Consider the following 16,706-nt stretch of genomic DNA (forward strand, 5'->3'; position numbering starts at 1 on the left):
GGCACAAGGCCTTGTACACCTCGTGGATTGCCATCGGCACAGACTCAATCTTTTCACTTTTCAGTCTTGCTTCATGCCTTCCCATTTGGGTACATAAGCACCAGGACTTACTGGAAGCCATTACATTTTATTCCTTTTTCTTTTACACTTTTCATCTGCAATTCCAGTATTGCATTACCATACTCGCCAATTTCAATATGCATTTTTCATTTCAATCATCATTCAGTCTCATATGAGTAAAGTGGACACAATTCCATACAATTCAATTATTTAAACATGAGAGCATGATATCATTCAATCTCATCTCGAACACGTTCATGACATTCCATCATTTACATATGAAAACATGATAATTACATTTAACATGCATAAACATCCTTGCAAATTCATGATTAACGGTTCAAACACACTATCCACATTCCATTTCAACCAATTCAATCTAATCATTGAGCTGTCATCCAATTCCATGCATTTTGTTCAATACACAAATTGCATCATCGAATAAATAACATAAACCTTATGTTGCCATGTGCATGTTACATATCTATTAAAGAAAGAAAAACACCAACTTATCATACATAGGTTGGTCAATATTACTTACCTGTTCCGTGCGTGTCCTGACCTTGGTTCCATCATAATTCGCTCTCCTTGCATCTCGATCGATCAACGGAAATTACGAAAACGCAGGAGCCAACGGGAGGAATTTTCCCCCTTTTTATATTAATTTTCCTCCTCCCCCTTTCTCTCTCTCCCCTCTTCCTTTCCTCTCTCCTCCCCACGGTCTTCCTCTCTCTCCTCTCTTGTCTTCCACTCTTCTCCCCTCTCCCTTGCTCCTCCACTTTCTTCCTCTCACTTCTCCCCTCTCTCCCTCCACTCCTCTCTTCCCTCTCCACGTTCTCCTCTAAGGCCTTTAATGGCTGCCCTTTATCTCTATTTCCCTCTATGCTTCACTTCACTTCCACTTCTTTTCTCTCCTCTAGCTCACTTTTCTTTCTCTCCTCTTGCACGTTCTGTCTCTTCTCTTCTCTTCTTAATATTCTTTAATGGCTTCTTTCTTCTTCAATTTCTTAAACACTCCACTTATTTTCTCTCTCCTTAACTCTTCTTCTCTGTTCTCTCAACTCAACTCACCCCACGGACAAGTAACAACTCCCATTAATCTTCCAACTCTACCATCTTTCTCATTTAATGGCCTTATTATTCATTCTTCATTCTTTCTCTCTCCTTCCTGTATACATTCTGCAACTGCAACTGCAAGTACTTCCCTTTCTCTTTCCTTGCTCTTTCCTCCTCTACTTCCTCTCTCTTCTCTACGTTATTCCCTCTGATTTTCTTGCCTTCACTTCCCTTCCACGTACAAGTAAAATTCTTTCTCCTCTTCTGTAACTTCTTTATTCTTCACTCCACTCTTCTCTCTCAACTAACCTCCCTCTGTTTCCACGCATACTGCCTCTCCTTTTCTGCATCTGATTTCTCAACCTTATCCTAAATGCCACCTCCTCCTCTAATCTCTCTTAAGTCGGTCCTCTTAAGTCGGTTAATATATATGATATATAATATATATAATATATATATATATACGTATATAATTATACATATAATATATATTATTATACATATAATATATATTTAATTATAGGACTAATGGGCTTTGTTATGGGCTTGTGGGCTTGTTCTTTTACTTACACAGGGCCCACTTTGGAGTGTGAAAATTCATACCTCTGGGTTCAGAAATTCACACTGATCATTTTCTCGCTTTCAGTTCAGTCTAACTCCACTGTTGTGGGACCCACAAGCGATATCCGATCCTGACCACAATGACACGTTCACCCACAATAATAAAACAATAATAGAAAAAGATGCGGGGCATTACATGACAACAGTTCTTATTTTATCTTATTGCAAGCTGGACTTGGGGCTCACCAAACACGAAAAACTATCTCCTAGGTTACTTTGTTCACTTATTGTAGGGTGAGTAATAACTTCTGGTTGTGTTGCATCACATAATCATTGGAAAGCGTTGAGCTTTAGTTGGTGTCTCTACCTAAAAGGGAATACAAAAAGAAAGAAGACTCAACAAACAACTCTTGACTCGGATTGGTTCGACCTATATTTGGATTCTTTTTATGCTTAAAAAAATAAACACTGCATATATATGTTAGGAACACAATGATCATTTTAGACAACAGTCTTTTGTCTAGAGTACTTTTTTTCTTCCTTTTTTCCAATAACTAAAGTTTGAATACTTAATACTCTACGTAGTCTCTCCTCTGTAATCATATGGGTCTCTACATTACTGGCCATCCTTCTATATAATTTATACTCTCTATAATGGTATAAGTTTTCTGTTTAAAAAAACCTTTAATCACAATCTCACGTGCATCTATCAACTTGATATGGAAAATATATGAATACATGAGTCTTCTAACCATAAAATCTATTTTTGGAGTGAAAATTAGTTCTAAGGTTCATCTGGGCTAGTTTGCGCGCACAACGATTACATCCTCAGGGGAGCTTTTATATAATGAATATAGAAAGAGGCTTCTGGCGAGAGGATTTGAACTTTGACCTCCTATGTGGAAGCATTGGTCTTTTGCCAATTGAGCCATCCCTCGGGGTTGAGTCTTTTGTATGTTGCCCTTTAACCTATTTAATTTTGTTTGATGCCCAAACAAATCGGATGTAGAGTTGCCATCTTTGATCTTACCCATGTGGGGGTTATTAACCAGTTTTTTCTTTTATTTGATGTAAGGTAGCTTCATTTGGACCCTTTTGAGAGGTTTCTCTTAAGTTACTTTTTATTAAAAAAAAATGATATTTGGTATTGGTCTCTTTTGTGGTAGTTAAAAAAGACAAATTAAAAACGTCTTATAATTTTTTATTATTATAATGCTTTTATGACTTTTCGATTTTCTTTCTTCAACATACCATAAAATCATGAATAGATGAATGAAATATCAATAATTTGGTGTCTAAGTAATCTTCTAGTTGAATATGCTACCATTTGAAAAAAGGAAATCGAGAAGGCAGGAAATTGAATATGCTACCATTTGGTCATAAAAATAATGATTAGTCATTAATTGAGTTTTTTGGATACACAGAGGAGACAAATACAAATCACAAATTTTTTTAATTGAAAATGACTTGGGTCAAACCCAGCCAAGTGAAAATTATCATATGATCTACTGTTTTCATTTCTTTCACCTCAATTAAATCTAGTACACTAGGGCTGCAATAGGGCCAGACTTTTACAATCCCAAGCCCAACCTTATATATTATAATCTAAGTCAATTCTTGCCCTGACCCTAATTCAGAGCCAATGATTGTTGTCCCTAACCCTAACAGGGCCAAACCAAGCCCATTCCTGCCTTGATTGACTGTATCTTTGGCCCTGATTGGCCTTGCCCTTAGCCTTGATTGGTCTTATACTTGGCATTTTCTTGGGCCTGATTGACCTTGTCTCTGACCCTGTCCCTACCCTGGCCTTGATTGGCCCTATCCTTGTCCTTGTTCCCGAATCATTGAGATCAAGCATCAGGTACAAAAATTAGGGCTAGAATCAAGACTAGAATCAAGGCCAGGGTCAGGGTAAAAAATTAGGGACGGGTTGGGACAAGCCCAACAGGTCAAACTGTAATCCTAGCCTGCTCTTGGCCATAATCAGGACCAAAATACTTTGGCCCTAACCAAAATCTTGAGCCTAAATCCTATTCGAACTTAGGGCGGGTCAAGGTTGTCAGGGCCAAACTTGTACCCCTAAGTATACCATGAGAAGGTCGATTTTGCTAAAACTTAAATTAATCCCCATTAATCCTGTAGAAGATTGAGTGTTGGTGTAAATTTGGATAGCCAAATATGGCTCAACCATTAAGGGTTTTTTTTTTTTTGGGGGGGGGGGGTAAAAAAATCAACCTGGATGGAAATGCTTTGTTATTATAATTTTTTTTCTTTCTTTAAGTTGAATTTCCTATCCAATGAATAAAAACAAGTTAGGGTCTAAACTAATTATTTGCTCTGCCATGTTATCCAATTGATTTGAGCTAACCCAGTGTGACCCATCAGACTTCCATGAAAAGTAATATGGCCTTAATTAAGAGAATCATACCCATGTCCACGAGAGTTCCAAATTTGGTTCTTAAATTGACCATACTCTTTTTCACTAAAATGGATTGCCTGACCAAGCTATTGGGTACAATTTCCTCCCTAGCCATTCATTTGTCTCTTAAAATGGAAGAAGAAGACAATACCAAGATTTTGACTGTTTTCTTTTATCATGGGAAGAATGATAATTACAAGGAAACACTATTTTAGAATATATAACCAAATGTCTTTTAGAGTCATCTCATATGCTTTTACGTAATCTGATAACCGAATTACAATAAGACAAAAGGATATACGAGTTGGAAATTTATCCAATTCATTTATGACTTGTAGATGTATGACATGTGTCATAATATCACATTAAATGGTTGAAATTCATTTATAAATTACATTAAAGAATTATGATTAAATTAAAAAAAAAATGATACGACTTATAAATGAACCTCAACGTTTTGATGTGATGTTAGGATACATGTCACACATGTACAATGAAATTGATGGATATTAGTCCTATATGGCTTATAACATGTAGTGTGTACCACTTTGGCCCAAAAGTATTTCGGTAGACCAAAAAAAAAAAAAACTTGATGTTTTAGTAAGAGGAATGATGACCCTTAGAAAATGAAAAAATGGTTATTGGATTAGAATCTAACTTGTAAACTATCCAAATATATATCTCAATTGACTTTGAGCATATCATGTGAATAAACTTTCCAGCTGGAATTCAACAGTTGTATGGAGACCTTGCTCAGCAACAAACCCACAAGCATATTGATATGACATATGGTGGACAAAAGATGCCTGAAATTGCCTTTGAAGAGACTTGAGGTTTCACTCTGCTTGTGCCCACATTAGTATAGCAAGTACTGAATATCATTATATCAATGGTTCAACTTGTATAGTTTCAGCCATAACAGATTATCATCATGGTCACCCATACATTGATTCATAAACACTGCAGCTCTTTGCCACAGGCATACATAGATGGGTCTCAGTCCTTGACAACAATGCTGGTTACTCCTGACCCACCCCACAAATAAGATTTTCTACCCCCTCCCAGAACAAATCAAACCCACCCCCACCACACCCCCCCCCCCCCCCCCCCCAAAAAAAAAAAAAAAAAAGAAAAAGAACCAACCAACACCACCAAGAGTGTATACAAGAAAAAGAGTAGAAGTGAGGCAGATATCAATCTAGTTTTCAAGTCCCAACCCCCATACCTGCCTGGGGGAAAGGAAAAACCCAATACAGATGCACACAAAAGTAGGAGAAGAAAAAGAAATCAATGCCTTTCTCATTATTGTTGTGAAGTCAACCTGTACAGTGAAACGGTTAAGAAGTCGTTTTGGGCTGTCAAGCACGACCACACTGACACCTTCGTGGCTCCAAGAAACTTTCAAATGCTAACAGCACATGCAACCTATACAAAGACATTATCTCTGGCAATTTCCCCACCTATTTATCTACAGAACGCTAAAAGTTACACTTTCACTTCTACTATGTCACCATCTTTGAGCTCAGTATGTGGTAATGCAAGCTGGCCATTCACTAGAACCAACTTTCCTTCCGACCCTATTCTTCTAGCAGCATCAGCAGCTGTGCTTCCAGTCCTCATTCTCATTATTTCACCATTGGGCCAGCATACAATCACCACTTCTCCAACAACAGAATGAGGACCAAGTTCTGGTTTTTTTACATGTGTTGTGTCTCTAAGACTCACTTCAGATCGGACATGCTCCTCCCACTGCAGCATTTCCCTCAGAAGACGGACCTATCATTAACAGTAAAAATGAATTCAGAAAATGTTCCTTGAGATAAATTCATGAATGAATACACTGCATGTGTCTCTAATATGTTTTTTCTCTTTGAGATAAAATCTTTAGGATGTGCATGAAATAAATGCAGAACTGGGAACCACTGATTGAAAGGTCCTACCAGCATGATTGTCTATGTCCAGAACCAAGACAGTTAAATAATTCAAATTATCCAATGATTGTTTTGGAATCATATGTGATTACTTGCTAAATTTCTTCCCAATATGGGATATGACAGCATTTTGGTTTGAATACTTAGTAAACAAGATATACAGAACCTTTCTGTATGCAATATTGCACTGGAATGCAGGGTAAAATCATTCTAATGAATACTAGCTCTGGCAAATAAAACCCATCCACTAAAGGGCAATCAATATCTTGGCATTTGAGTATCCAGAGATAAACTACTATTGTAGTTTTAAGTATCACTATGGAGACAACTAAAGGGAGAAGAAAACCCTTTTTTTTTTTGGTGGGGAGAAATAAGAAGCCCTTGATACTTCAGGTTATTGTATGGGTAAACAAGTCATCAGTGATTGTAACAGACCTTGTTATTTATGCCAAGTTCCATGGCAGTGGACCCAGAAGCCTTGGTACTTGACCCCTCAAAGTAGCTTGTGTCGGATGGATCAGACGTGATTTGCGTACCCTCAAAAATAGCAGACACAACCATCCAGTACATGGCTTCTTCTTGTGGAGTGAGATCAATTATCTGAATGAAGGTCGGCCGAATACGTTGGAATTGGTCTTGCTGCATAAAAACAGAAAACATCAAAGGGAAATTCTTTAAAGAATGTGACTCTGTTGACGCAGGAGGTCATTCTACGAACACACTGGTATTCTAGGCACTTGTAGCAACGGAATTCAAGAGTGATAAAAATTCAAGAAACATTGGTTTTAGAAGTCTACTGTTTTCTATATTGATCTAAGCATGACTTCAGTGATCGGGATATCATTAAATCATATCACGATCTGCAAGTTGTTCCAAATCAGGAACGGTATGGGTCCCATCCAGTGAATCAATTTAAGAGATCACTCGTATTCAGTTTGAAAGTTTTGAGCCTTCACCTTCTAATCACTATAAATAAATGAAATGTCTTCATAAAAGATTTAGAGAAACTCTTGTATTTCAAGAAGGATAAGCAAGAGATTTGTAATATATTCTTAGGGTCTAGTTAGGACCTGAGTTTCACTCCGAAGCTACCTATAACATAACCTAAGATGTTCCTTTTAATTCTTAATTTTAATAGAGTGAATGTTCTAATTAGTTCTTCTTAATACCATAGTTGACACTAATGACGGATATAGGACAATGGTGGTACATACTTAAACATCTAATAGGTCCACATTGGTGGCTTGTTTTGGTAGTAATAAGTCTAGTTCTGGTGACTCCCATGCCCCAGTGAGGTGCTAGTATTGTGGTAAAGAGTGTCATACAAAGGACAAGTGTTAGAAGTTGCATGGTGGTCCAACAAATTCCCATGGAGAAAGTAGAAATGCAATAGGGGAGGAAATTAAGCTCCTCAAGCAAATTCTAAAACCTTAAGTACTCTAGCACCTCTTTCCTTTGACGAGCTCCAACACCTTCACCAGCTGATGTCCAGACTTCATGTGAACTCTTCAACATTGACTTCTAGTGCGAGTGTAGCCTCTGCTATAGTTCACAGTCTTCCATAGGTATTTTCAATTGTCACAATGTCAATTTGACTTATCCCCTCTTGGATAATCCAATATGGCAACCCACTATATGACTAGCTCATCCTTTTTGTTTCATACTTATTCTTCTGTTCCTTTGATTCAGGTTGTTGAATTGCTAATGGGTCTCTTTCTCTTATCTTTGGAAAGTGGGTCTATTACCTGTTTGCCTTCTCTTACCTTGTCTTCTATTTTGTATGTTCTTAAGTTTTTGGGTAACCTCTTGTCCATTAGAAACCTTACTCGTGACATGAGCTGGAAAATAACATTTTTTTCCTTCTTATTGTGTGCCTTAGGACTTGGAAACAGGTCATATGATTGATAGTGGTAGATAGAAAAGGAGGCTCTACTTGTTAGATGGGTTTCCATCAGCTTTTTCTACAACCCTCTAGTTCCACCTCTTTAGCATTTTTTTACCTTATCACATGGCATCATCATTTTGGCCACATTCCTTCACCAGTTTTGTTTAAATTGTTTCCAGATTTGGTTAAAAGATGTAATTTGAATGACTTTTATCACGAGGCTTGCATTTTAGCTAAACAAACTAGGCGTGTTTACCGTGTATCTCATAAGTGTAGTTTATTTCTTTCTCTATCGTCACTCTGATGTGTGGGGTCTATCTTGGACTGTTCATTTTTTACTGTAGATGGTTTGTTACATTCATTGATTTTTGCACTAGGACTACATGGGTCTACTTCACCAAAAAAAAATGAGATGTTTTTTTGTATTTCCAAAATTTTCATATGATGGTTGGGACACAATTTGGGCCTATGGTCAAAATCCTTCATACAAATAATGGGACAAAGTACTTGGGTGGTGCATTCCTATGTTCCCTAGCTGATCATGCATCATACACATACCAGTTGTGTCGACACTCCGCTTCAAAATGGGGTTGCCAAACGCAAGAATAGACATCTTCTTGAATAACACTTTTCCTAATGTTTACCATGAATATGCCTCAGTTTTAGGGTGATGCGGTTCCTACTGCGGTTTATTTGATTAACCAAATGCCTTCCTGAGTTTTGTAACGATGCTGCCCCTTTGTAGTTCTTTCAGGGACAACAACCTTTTTGTAATATATTCTTAGGGTCTAGTTAGGACCTGAGTTTCACTCCGAAGCTACCTATAACATAACCTAAGATGTTCCTTTTAATTCTTAATTTTAATAGAGTGAATGTTCTAATTAGTTCTTTTTACCTGAGTGTGTTACATCACTCAAACATGGCACTACATTTGGTAATGTAATTCTTGGGAATATAGTTCTATTGAGAAAATCATTTTTGAAAATGTTTATCTATCAAATATTGCCAAAACTGCTTAGTTACCATGATTGTATAGTGTGGTTCTTCCTCAATTATCAACTTTTAATATACATAATTGAAGATATACTTGAAAACGATGGGTGCCATTTTGAGCAGTCAAGTAGGAATATCTGATAATTTACCAATTACCTATGAATCTTGCTATTTATATGAAAGGCAAGCACAAAATCCTTTTGAGATATCACCTACTGAGGTGATATCAGGAAAGAATCACTTTATTAAGAAAAAATGACAAAAAAGAATCACATTCTTTTCTCCAAACAGTTTTTAAAATTCAAGAACCATAATTCTTGGGAATCACGTTCCAAGAATTACCTAACCAAAAACAATGTTGAGCTACCAATAACCACCACTTCTTTTTGTCAAAGTTTGAGTTTTTCTGTTTGTATAGAACAGAATGTGATCACTGTTTTGATATGATATGGGGGTCGTGGCAAGAAATGTACATCTATTTTAGTCCACTTTACATATTGTGGTTTTGGACTTGGAGGCCGGAGCTGTTCATTACAAGGACTAAACAAACTTTTTGTGGCAAGGCAATAATAGTATTAGATTTACTTATGGAAGGTAGATTTGTTAGGATCTTTTATTTTTCTTGTAATATTCCCACATTGGGAAGATTCGATTTGTTCTACTTCGGAAAATCACTAGCACAAATAAAGCTCCTGTTGTGTCCTTCAGACACTAGTCAGGATTTCCACAAACCTTTCAACATGGTATCTAGGCCAACTTTGATCCAAGAACCCTAAAAAATCTCCATCGCAGAGCACCGCCGCCACCTCCACCACCGCCATCTTCTCTCCTCTTCTTCTTCCTACCATTGAGCATCGACCACCCTTTCGCCAGGTTCTGACCACTCAAAACCTGTCGCCACCTTCTTCTCTCCTATCGCAACTCACCTACAGCCACCACCGGCGACGTGTAGCACCTCTAGAAGGTCTGCCACCTTCTCTCCTGTCACCACTCACCTACATCCATAACCGACACCCTGTAGAACTTCTAGAAGTACTGCCACGTCTCCTTCTCAACCCAGCCATAACAATCGCCGGTGACCTGCAACTCTTCTGAAACCTTTAAAAACAACCTGCGATGGGCCTAGGAGGATCGACTTTCACCTGCGACCTTCCTAAGCTCCTCGATCCTCACTGCTAAGGCCCATATCCTACGGCGATTGCCTTTAAGGGCCATCGCTGTAATTTACGTGGTTCCTAGAGGCATCGCCACTTTGGTTTCCATCTTCTAAAGATCATAGGTAATTTTTTTTGCCTCTCTTTACCTCTTAATTTTTTTTCTCCGTTCATGGATCCTCTCCCTTGATGGTGAGCACTTTTCCCCTACTAGGGGATTTTTTTCTTTTCTTTCGTTGTGCTATAAATCTGAATTTTTTAGATCGGTCTTCTTTCTGTGATGGCTGATTCGAGTTACCTCTGCCTCTTCTTATGCATTTGGCATGGAGGATCCTCCCATTTCTTTTGATTCTTGGGATCGTGATTTTTCTCCCTTTCATATGACCACCGTTAAGCTTAACGATACCAATTATCTTTGTTGGTCTTGTTCTATTTCTCGTGGTTGGTGCTTGTGATTTGACTGGCCATCTTGATGGAACTTCCATCAAGCCCTCTTCTCCTGGTATGGCTTAAGCCAAGTGGGAGACTAATGAGTGCATGGTATTAGGATTTCTCCTTAGTTCCATTGAACCAAATATTGTAGAGAATATCTTCTCCTTCCTGATGCTGCTACAATATGGTAGGTTGCTAAAGAGACGTATTCCAAGGTTGGGAATTATGCACAGTGCTTTGAGATTCGAAGGAATATTCATCAGATTGCAACAAAAAGAGCTTACTTTGTCTCAATATTATAACACTCTTCGAGGTTAGTATTAGACCCCTGACTTTTATGGGCGATTTACTCCATCTTGTGTTACTGATGTCGTTGCTTATTGGAAGTGGGAGACAAGCTTTGCATATATCATTTTCTGGCAGGCCTTAATATTGAGTATAATTAGATCCGTGCACAGATTCTTTAATATGAGCCTTTTCCTTCTCTTGAGCAAGCTTATACCATAGTTGACACTAATGACGGATATAGGACAATGGTGGTACATACTTAAACATCTAATAGGTCCACATTGGTGGCTTGTTTTGGTAGTAATAAGTCTAGTTCTGGTGACTCCCATGCCCCAGTGAGGTGCTAGTATTGTGGTAAAGAGTGTCATACAAAGGACAAGTGTTAGAAGTTGCATGGTGGTCCAACAAATTCCCATGGAGAAAGTAGAAATGCAATAGGGGAGGAAATTAAGCTCCTCAAGCAAATTCTAAAACCTTAAGTACTCTAGCACCTCTTTCCTTTGACGAGCTCCAACACCTTCACCAGCTGATGTCCAGACTTCATGTGAACTCTTCAACATTGACTTCTAGTGCGAGTGTAGCCTCTGCTATAGTTCACAGTCTTCCATAGGTATTTTCAATTGTCACAATGTCAATTTGACTTATCCCCTCTTGGATAATCCAATATGGCAACCCACTATATGACTAGCTCATCCTTTTTGTTTCATACTTATTCTTCTGTTCCTTTGATTCAGGTTGTTGAATTGCTAATGGGTCTCTTTCTCTTATCTTTGGAAAGTGGGTCTATTACCTGTTTGCCTTCTCTTACCTTGTCTTCTATTTTGTATGTTCTTAAGTTTTTGGGTAACCTCTTGTCCATTAGAAACCTTACTCGTGACATGAGCTGGAAAATAACATTTTTTTCCTTCTTATTGTGTGCCTTAGGACTTGGAAACAGGTCATATGATTGATAGTGGTAGATAGAAAAGGAGGCTCTACTTGTTAGATGGGTTTCCATCAGCTTTTTCTACAACCCTCTAGTTCCACCTCTTTAGCATTTTTTTACCTTATCACATGGCATCATCATTTTGGCCACATTCCTTCACCAGTTTTGTTTAAATTGTTTCCAGATTTGGTTAAAAGATGTAATTTGAATGACTTTTATCACGAGGCTTGCATTTTAGCTAAACAAACTAGGCGTGTTTACCGTGTATCTCATAAGTGTAGTTTATTTCTTTCTCTATCGTCACTCTGATGTGTGGGGTCTATCTTGGACTGTTCATTTTCTTGTAGATGGTTTGTTACATTCATTGATTTTTGCACTAGGACTACATGGGTCTACTTCACCAAAAAAAAATGAGATGTTTTTTTGTATTTCCAAAATTTTCATATGATGGTTGGGACACAATTTGGGCCTATGGTCAAAATCCTTCATACAAATAATGGGACAAAGTACTTGGGTGGTGCATTCCTATGTTCCCTAGCTGATCATGCATCATACACATACCAGTTGTGTCGACACTCCGCTTCAAAATGGGGTTGCCAAACGCAAGAATAGACATCTTCTTGAATAACACTTTTCCTAATGTTTACCATGAATATGCCTCAGTTTTAGGGTGATGCGGTTCCTACTGCGGTTTATTTGATTAACCAAATGCCTTCCTGAGTTTTGTAACGATGCTGCCCCTTTGTAGTTCTTTCAGGGACAACAACCTTTATTGAACCTCCTAAGGTTTTTGGTTGTGTTGCCTGCCTGAAACCACCATGTTCATGGTAAATTGGATCCACATGGGTTACGATGCATTTTCTTGGGTTATCCTCCTACTCAAAAGGAATATAAGTTTTATCATCTTGGTTCTCGTTGTTTCTTTGTCTTTATGGATGTTGTATTATAGGAACAAGTCCTTTTATTTTCCCCTACACCTCTTTAGGGGAAGAGTCTTAGTGAAAAGGTTCCGGTCTTAATTCCTCCTTTAGATATTTCTCCTGAAATTCGTTCAGATAATCCTCCTTTAAAGGATGGAATGAATGAACAGGAATAGCTAGTGGATGATGTGTAGCGAGAGCAAAGACTTCAGAAGACTTATCAAAGAAAACAACGACAACCCCCTTTTGTGCCGAGCCAATTGGAAGCTTCAACTCCTAGTCTTGAAGTACTAGTTCCTCTAAGTGAGCCTATCTTTGATCTTTCTTTTGATGCTACTTTGGACTTACCAAGTGCATTGAGAAAGCAGCAACGGATTTGCACCAAACATCTTATTTCCAACTATGTTTCATCTCAATCCCTATCCCCAGAGTTTCAAAGCTTTGTTTCCTCTTTGTCCTTGACTTTTGCTCCTAACACTTGGCAGGAAGCATTATCTCACTTAAACTAGAAGGAAGCAATGGATTAGGAAATGTGAGCTCTGGAAATAACAAAACATGGGAACTAGTGTCTTAGTCTCTAGGAAAGAGGACTGTTGGGTGCAAATGGATGTTTATTATCAAGCACAAGGCATATGGGACCATTGAGAGGTACAAGGCAAGGTTGGTGGCTAAGGGCTTCACTCAAACTTATGGGATTGACTACCAAAAGACATTTGCCCTAGTTACCGAGATGAACATAGTTTGGGCTGTCCTTTTATGTGCAGTGAATAAGGGATGCAACCTACAACAGTTAGATATGAAGAACGCTTTCCTACATGGAGAACTTCAAGAGGAGGTGTATATGGATGTACCACCTGGTTATGCTACCGCTGAGATTCGTGGGAAAGTGTGCAAGCTGAAGAGAGCTTTGTATAGGCTGGAGCAGTGACTTGGGGCTTGGTTTGGGAGGTTTCATAAAGCTATGATTTCTAATGGCTACAAGTAATGCTCATCACCTTGTTCAACCAGAGAAAACATTCACATACCACTATACTCCTAGCCTACGTGGATGATATTGTGATCACAGAAAACTATAAGGAGGGGATTGCAGCTCTAAAGAAATTTCTGAGAATCGAATTTGAAATAAAGGACATTGGCAAGGTCAAGTACTTCCTAGGATTGGAATTGACATATTTGGTCAGTGTTGTTTCCCTCTCTCAAAGGAAGTATATTCTGATTTATTGGAAGAAACTGGGACGCTAGGGTGTAAGCCAACAGAAACTCCTATTAAGCCTAACCTACGAAGGCAAAAGAAAGAGAACCAGTTGACAAGATGAGTTATCAAAAGTTGGTAGGAGAACTGTGCATGATCCCTACTCCTCACACTTTAATGTGGTGTATCGTATCTTCAGGTACTTGAAGGCCACTCCAGAAAAGGAATTTTAATTTCATCTCATGAGCACCTGAGATCAAGGCATACACAAATACAGATTGGACATGGTGTTCAGATGATAAGAGATCTACCTCTAGGTATTGTGTGTATGTAGGAGGTAACTTGATGGCTTGGAGGTGCAAGAATCAGGTTATGGTTGCAAGATCCAAAGCCAAAGCCGGATTTAGGGCAATTGCTCAAGGTATTTATGAAGTACTATGGCTAAAAGGGTAAGATTCAGAGGTTCCTATACAGCTTTACTTAGACAATAAATTAGCGATCAACATAGCTCCCAATCTAGTACAGCATGACAGGACCAAGTATGTGGAGATTGACAAACATTTTATCAAAGAAAATATTAAGGTTGGACTGATTCGTATCACCTTTGTTACCTAAAATAATTAGCAAACTAATGTGCTTACAAAGAGCTTAAGTGTCAAGATGTTTAGTAATACCATTGGCAAGTTGGAGCATAGATATTGGGCATGATAAATATCTATGCTCCAACTTGACAGGGAGTTTTTGCAAGGCAATAATAGTAGATTTACATTATTATTGAGGGTAGATTTGTTAGGATCTTTGCTAGGATCTTTTAGAATCTTTTATTCTCTCTTGTAATATTCCCACACTAGGAAGATTTGATTTGTTATATTTTGGAAGGTTATTAGTGTAAATAAAGTGTGTCCTTACAGACACAAGTTAGGATTTCCACAATTTCTTTCAACTGTATGGTTCTCTTATAAAGTAGGTAAGGTCTAGAATTATCATTCACATCTAAATTGTGCTATATAAGGATTCCAAAATCATTTGATAATTGTAATATTCCTAAGTTACAAATAAAATGCTAGACTTTGTCTTCTTGAAAAGCCAAACCATTCTCTTTCTCAACCATTTCACATGCATTCATTGCATCAAAAGCATAGGACTTAGAGAGTTGAATCACTGTGGGGCAAAATAGGGCTCCTCTATATTAATGGAAAGAGCATTCCAAAAACCATATTCTTAATATCCAACTTAGGAAAATTTATGCATCATCTAGGTAAGTGATCTTTCAAAATTGCACCACCTATGAGAAAAAGCCTCTACTACTAGAATAAGAGGAAATTCTGACAATTGGATAGACAGGTTGTTGGATTATACTAGGAGTTCAATTAGAGTTTGTATTCATGTAAATTTCTAATTCTTGTTACCTAAGTAAGGGTATTTATGTAATAGTGTACTTTCCACTTAATTATAAATAGAAGGCTTGAGATCATTGATCGATAAGCCATTCTACCAATATCTGTGTTTCTCAACATGGTATCAGAGCCTAAGTTCGATTAGGGAAGAGAAGAGAAAAAAATTCTAGCTGAGGAAAACCTGCCACCATTGCCGAGACGTCTCTCCATCACCTAAAAACTTCCACCATCGACTCTGCTTCCAGCACCTCTCTTTTTTTTCTTCACTATCAACCATACATCGCATCGCCATCGTCTTCCGACTCTACTTCTAGCTCCTTCTCTTGCCGTCATCTACATCGATGGCAACTTTTGGCGTTAGCGGCTGTTGAAGAAAGAAAAAGAGGGAAGACAAGAGAGCATAACCATCTGAAAACTTCCGTCATCATCTTCACCCACCATCGCCATCGCCATCACCATCACCATCGAAGCAAGTAACCATCTGAAAACCTATTAAGCCACGATGCAGTGATCCCATTAAAACCATTGGCCCTCTTTGGTCGAACCATATTTTTATTTCTCTCCAAATTTAGACCAGATCAAACAAACGATGCATTGATCCCATTAAAACCATTGCCTCTTTGGTTGAACCATATTTTTGGTTCTCTCCAAATCTAGACCAAATCAGACCATTGTGTCTTTGGCCGAACCATATTATTGGTTTTTTTCTTTCTCCAAATCTACTGTTCTGTTAGCCAAAAAAAAAAAAAAAAAAATTGGCTCATCTCATTACTTAGAATTGTTTGGGTTGTTCGGCTATTGCATTCTGCGACGTTTCTATTACTTTGAAAGGGTGAAGACTGAAAAACTGCAGACAATTTTGTCAAATGACAACTATTGATGGTACTCTTTCTCCCACTAGCTCCGAACATTACCCCACTCTTCATAGGTGTTTTACAGGATAAATGGATCTCGAATGACTCTTATTATGTCATTTCTTTTGAATTCCATGATTCCAAATATTGCCCGTGGATATCTATTACTTGATACTGCACCCTAAATCTGGAAGGCTACTACTGAAACATATGGACAATTGGGGAATGCATACACAAGTTTATGAGCTACAAAAGAAGCTTCATGAAGTCACCCAAAAGGAACTAACTGTGGCCCAATATTATGCCGCGCTGCGATCTCTTTGGCAGGAGTTGGATCATTATGGGGATTATCACCCCACCAACCCAGATGATGTGACTACTTATAGGAAGCACATTGATAAGATTGGAGTATATGACTTCTTGGCAGGTTTGAATGTGGAGTACGATAAGATCATAGTGCAAATATTATGTCGTTCTCCCTTTCCTACACTAGAACAGTCTTATGCTCTTGTTTAGTGTGAGGAAAGTCGACGATTAGCCATGCTTCATACTCCTATTATGAAGAAATCAACATTACAGTCTGTTCGCACTATATTTGATTCGGCTAAGGAGATTGTCAAGTGTGAGCACTGTCACAAA

The 16,706-nt window shown here is 38.1% G+C and overlaps 1 protein-coding gene across 2 annotated transcripts in view; it reads right to left on the reverse strand.

Moving 5' to 3' along the window:
- Positions 1-5,331: 5,331 nt before the first annotated feature.
- LOC149000063 (uncharacterized) overlaps positions 5,332-16,706 on the reverse strand; it is an 82,682-nt gene continuing 71,307 nt past the window's right edge. For both annotated transcript variants that reach the window (XM_089139810.1, XM_089139811.1), the window contains exons 17-18: positions 6,463-6,666; positions 5,332-5,872 (exon numbers count right to left, since the gene is read on the reverse strand). In XM_089139810.1, the coding sequence (XP_088995936.1) occupies positions 5,582-5,872; positions 6,463-6,666 (495 nt within the window). In that variant the 3' untranslated portion in view covers positions 5,332-5,581. The remainder of the gene's footprint in view (positions 5,873-6,462; positions 6,667-16,706) is intronic.

This window comes from Hakea prostrata, chromosome 11 (assembly GCF_041222555.1).
Source record: "Hakea prostrata isolate BN-2017 chromosome 11, UWA_Hpros_2, whole genome shotgun sequence".
Lineage (NCBI taxonomy): Eukaryota > Viridiplantae > Streptophyta > Magnoliopsida > Proteales > Proteaceae > Hakea > Hakea prostrata.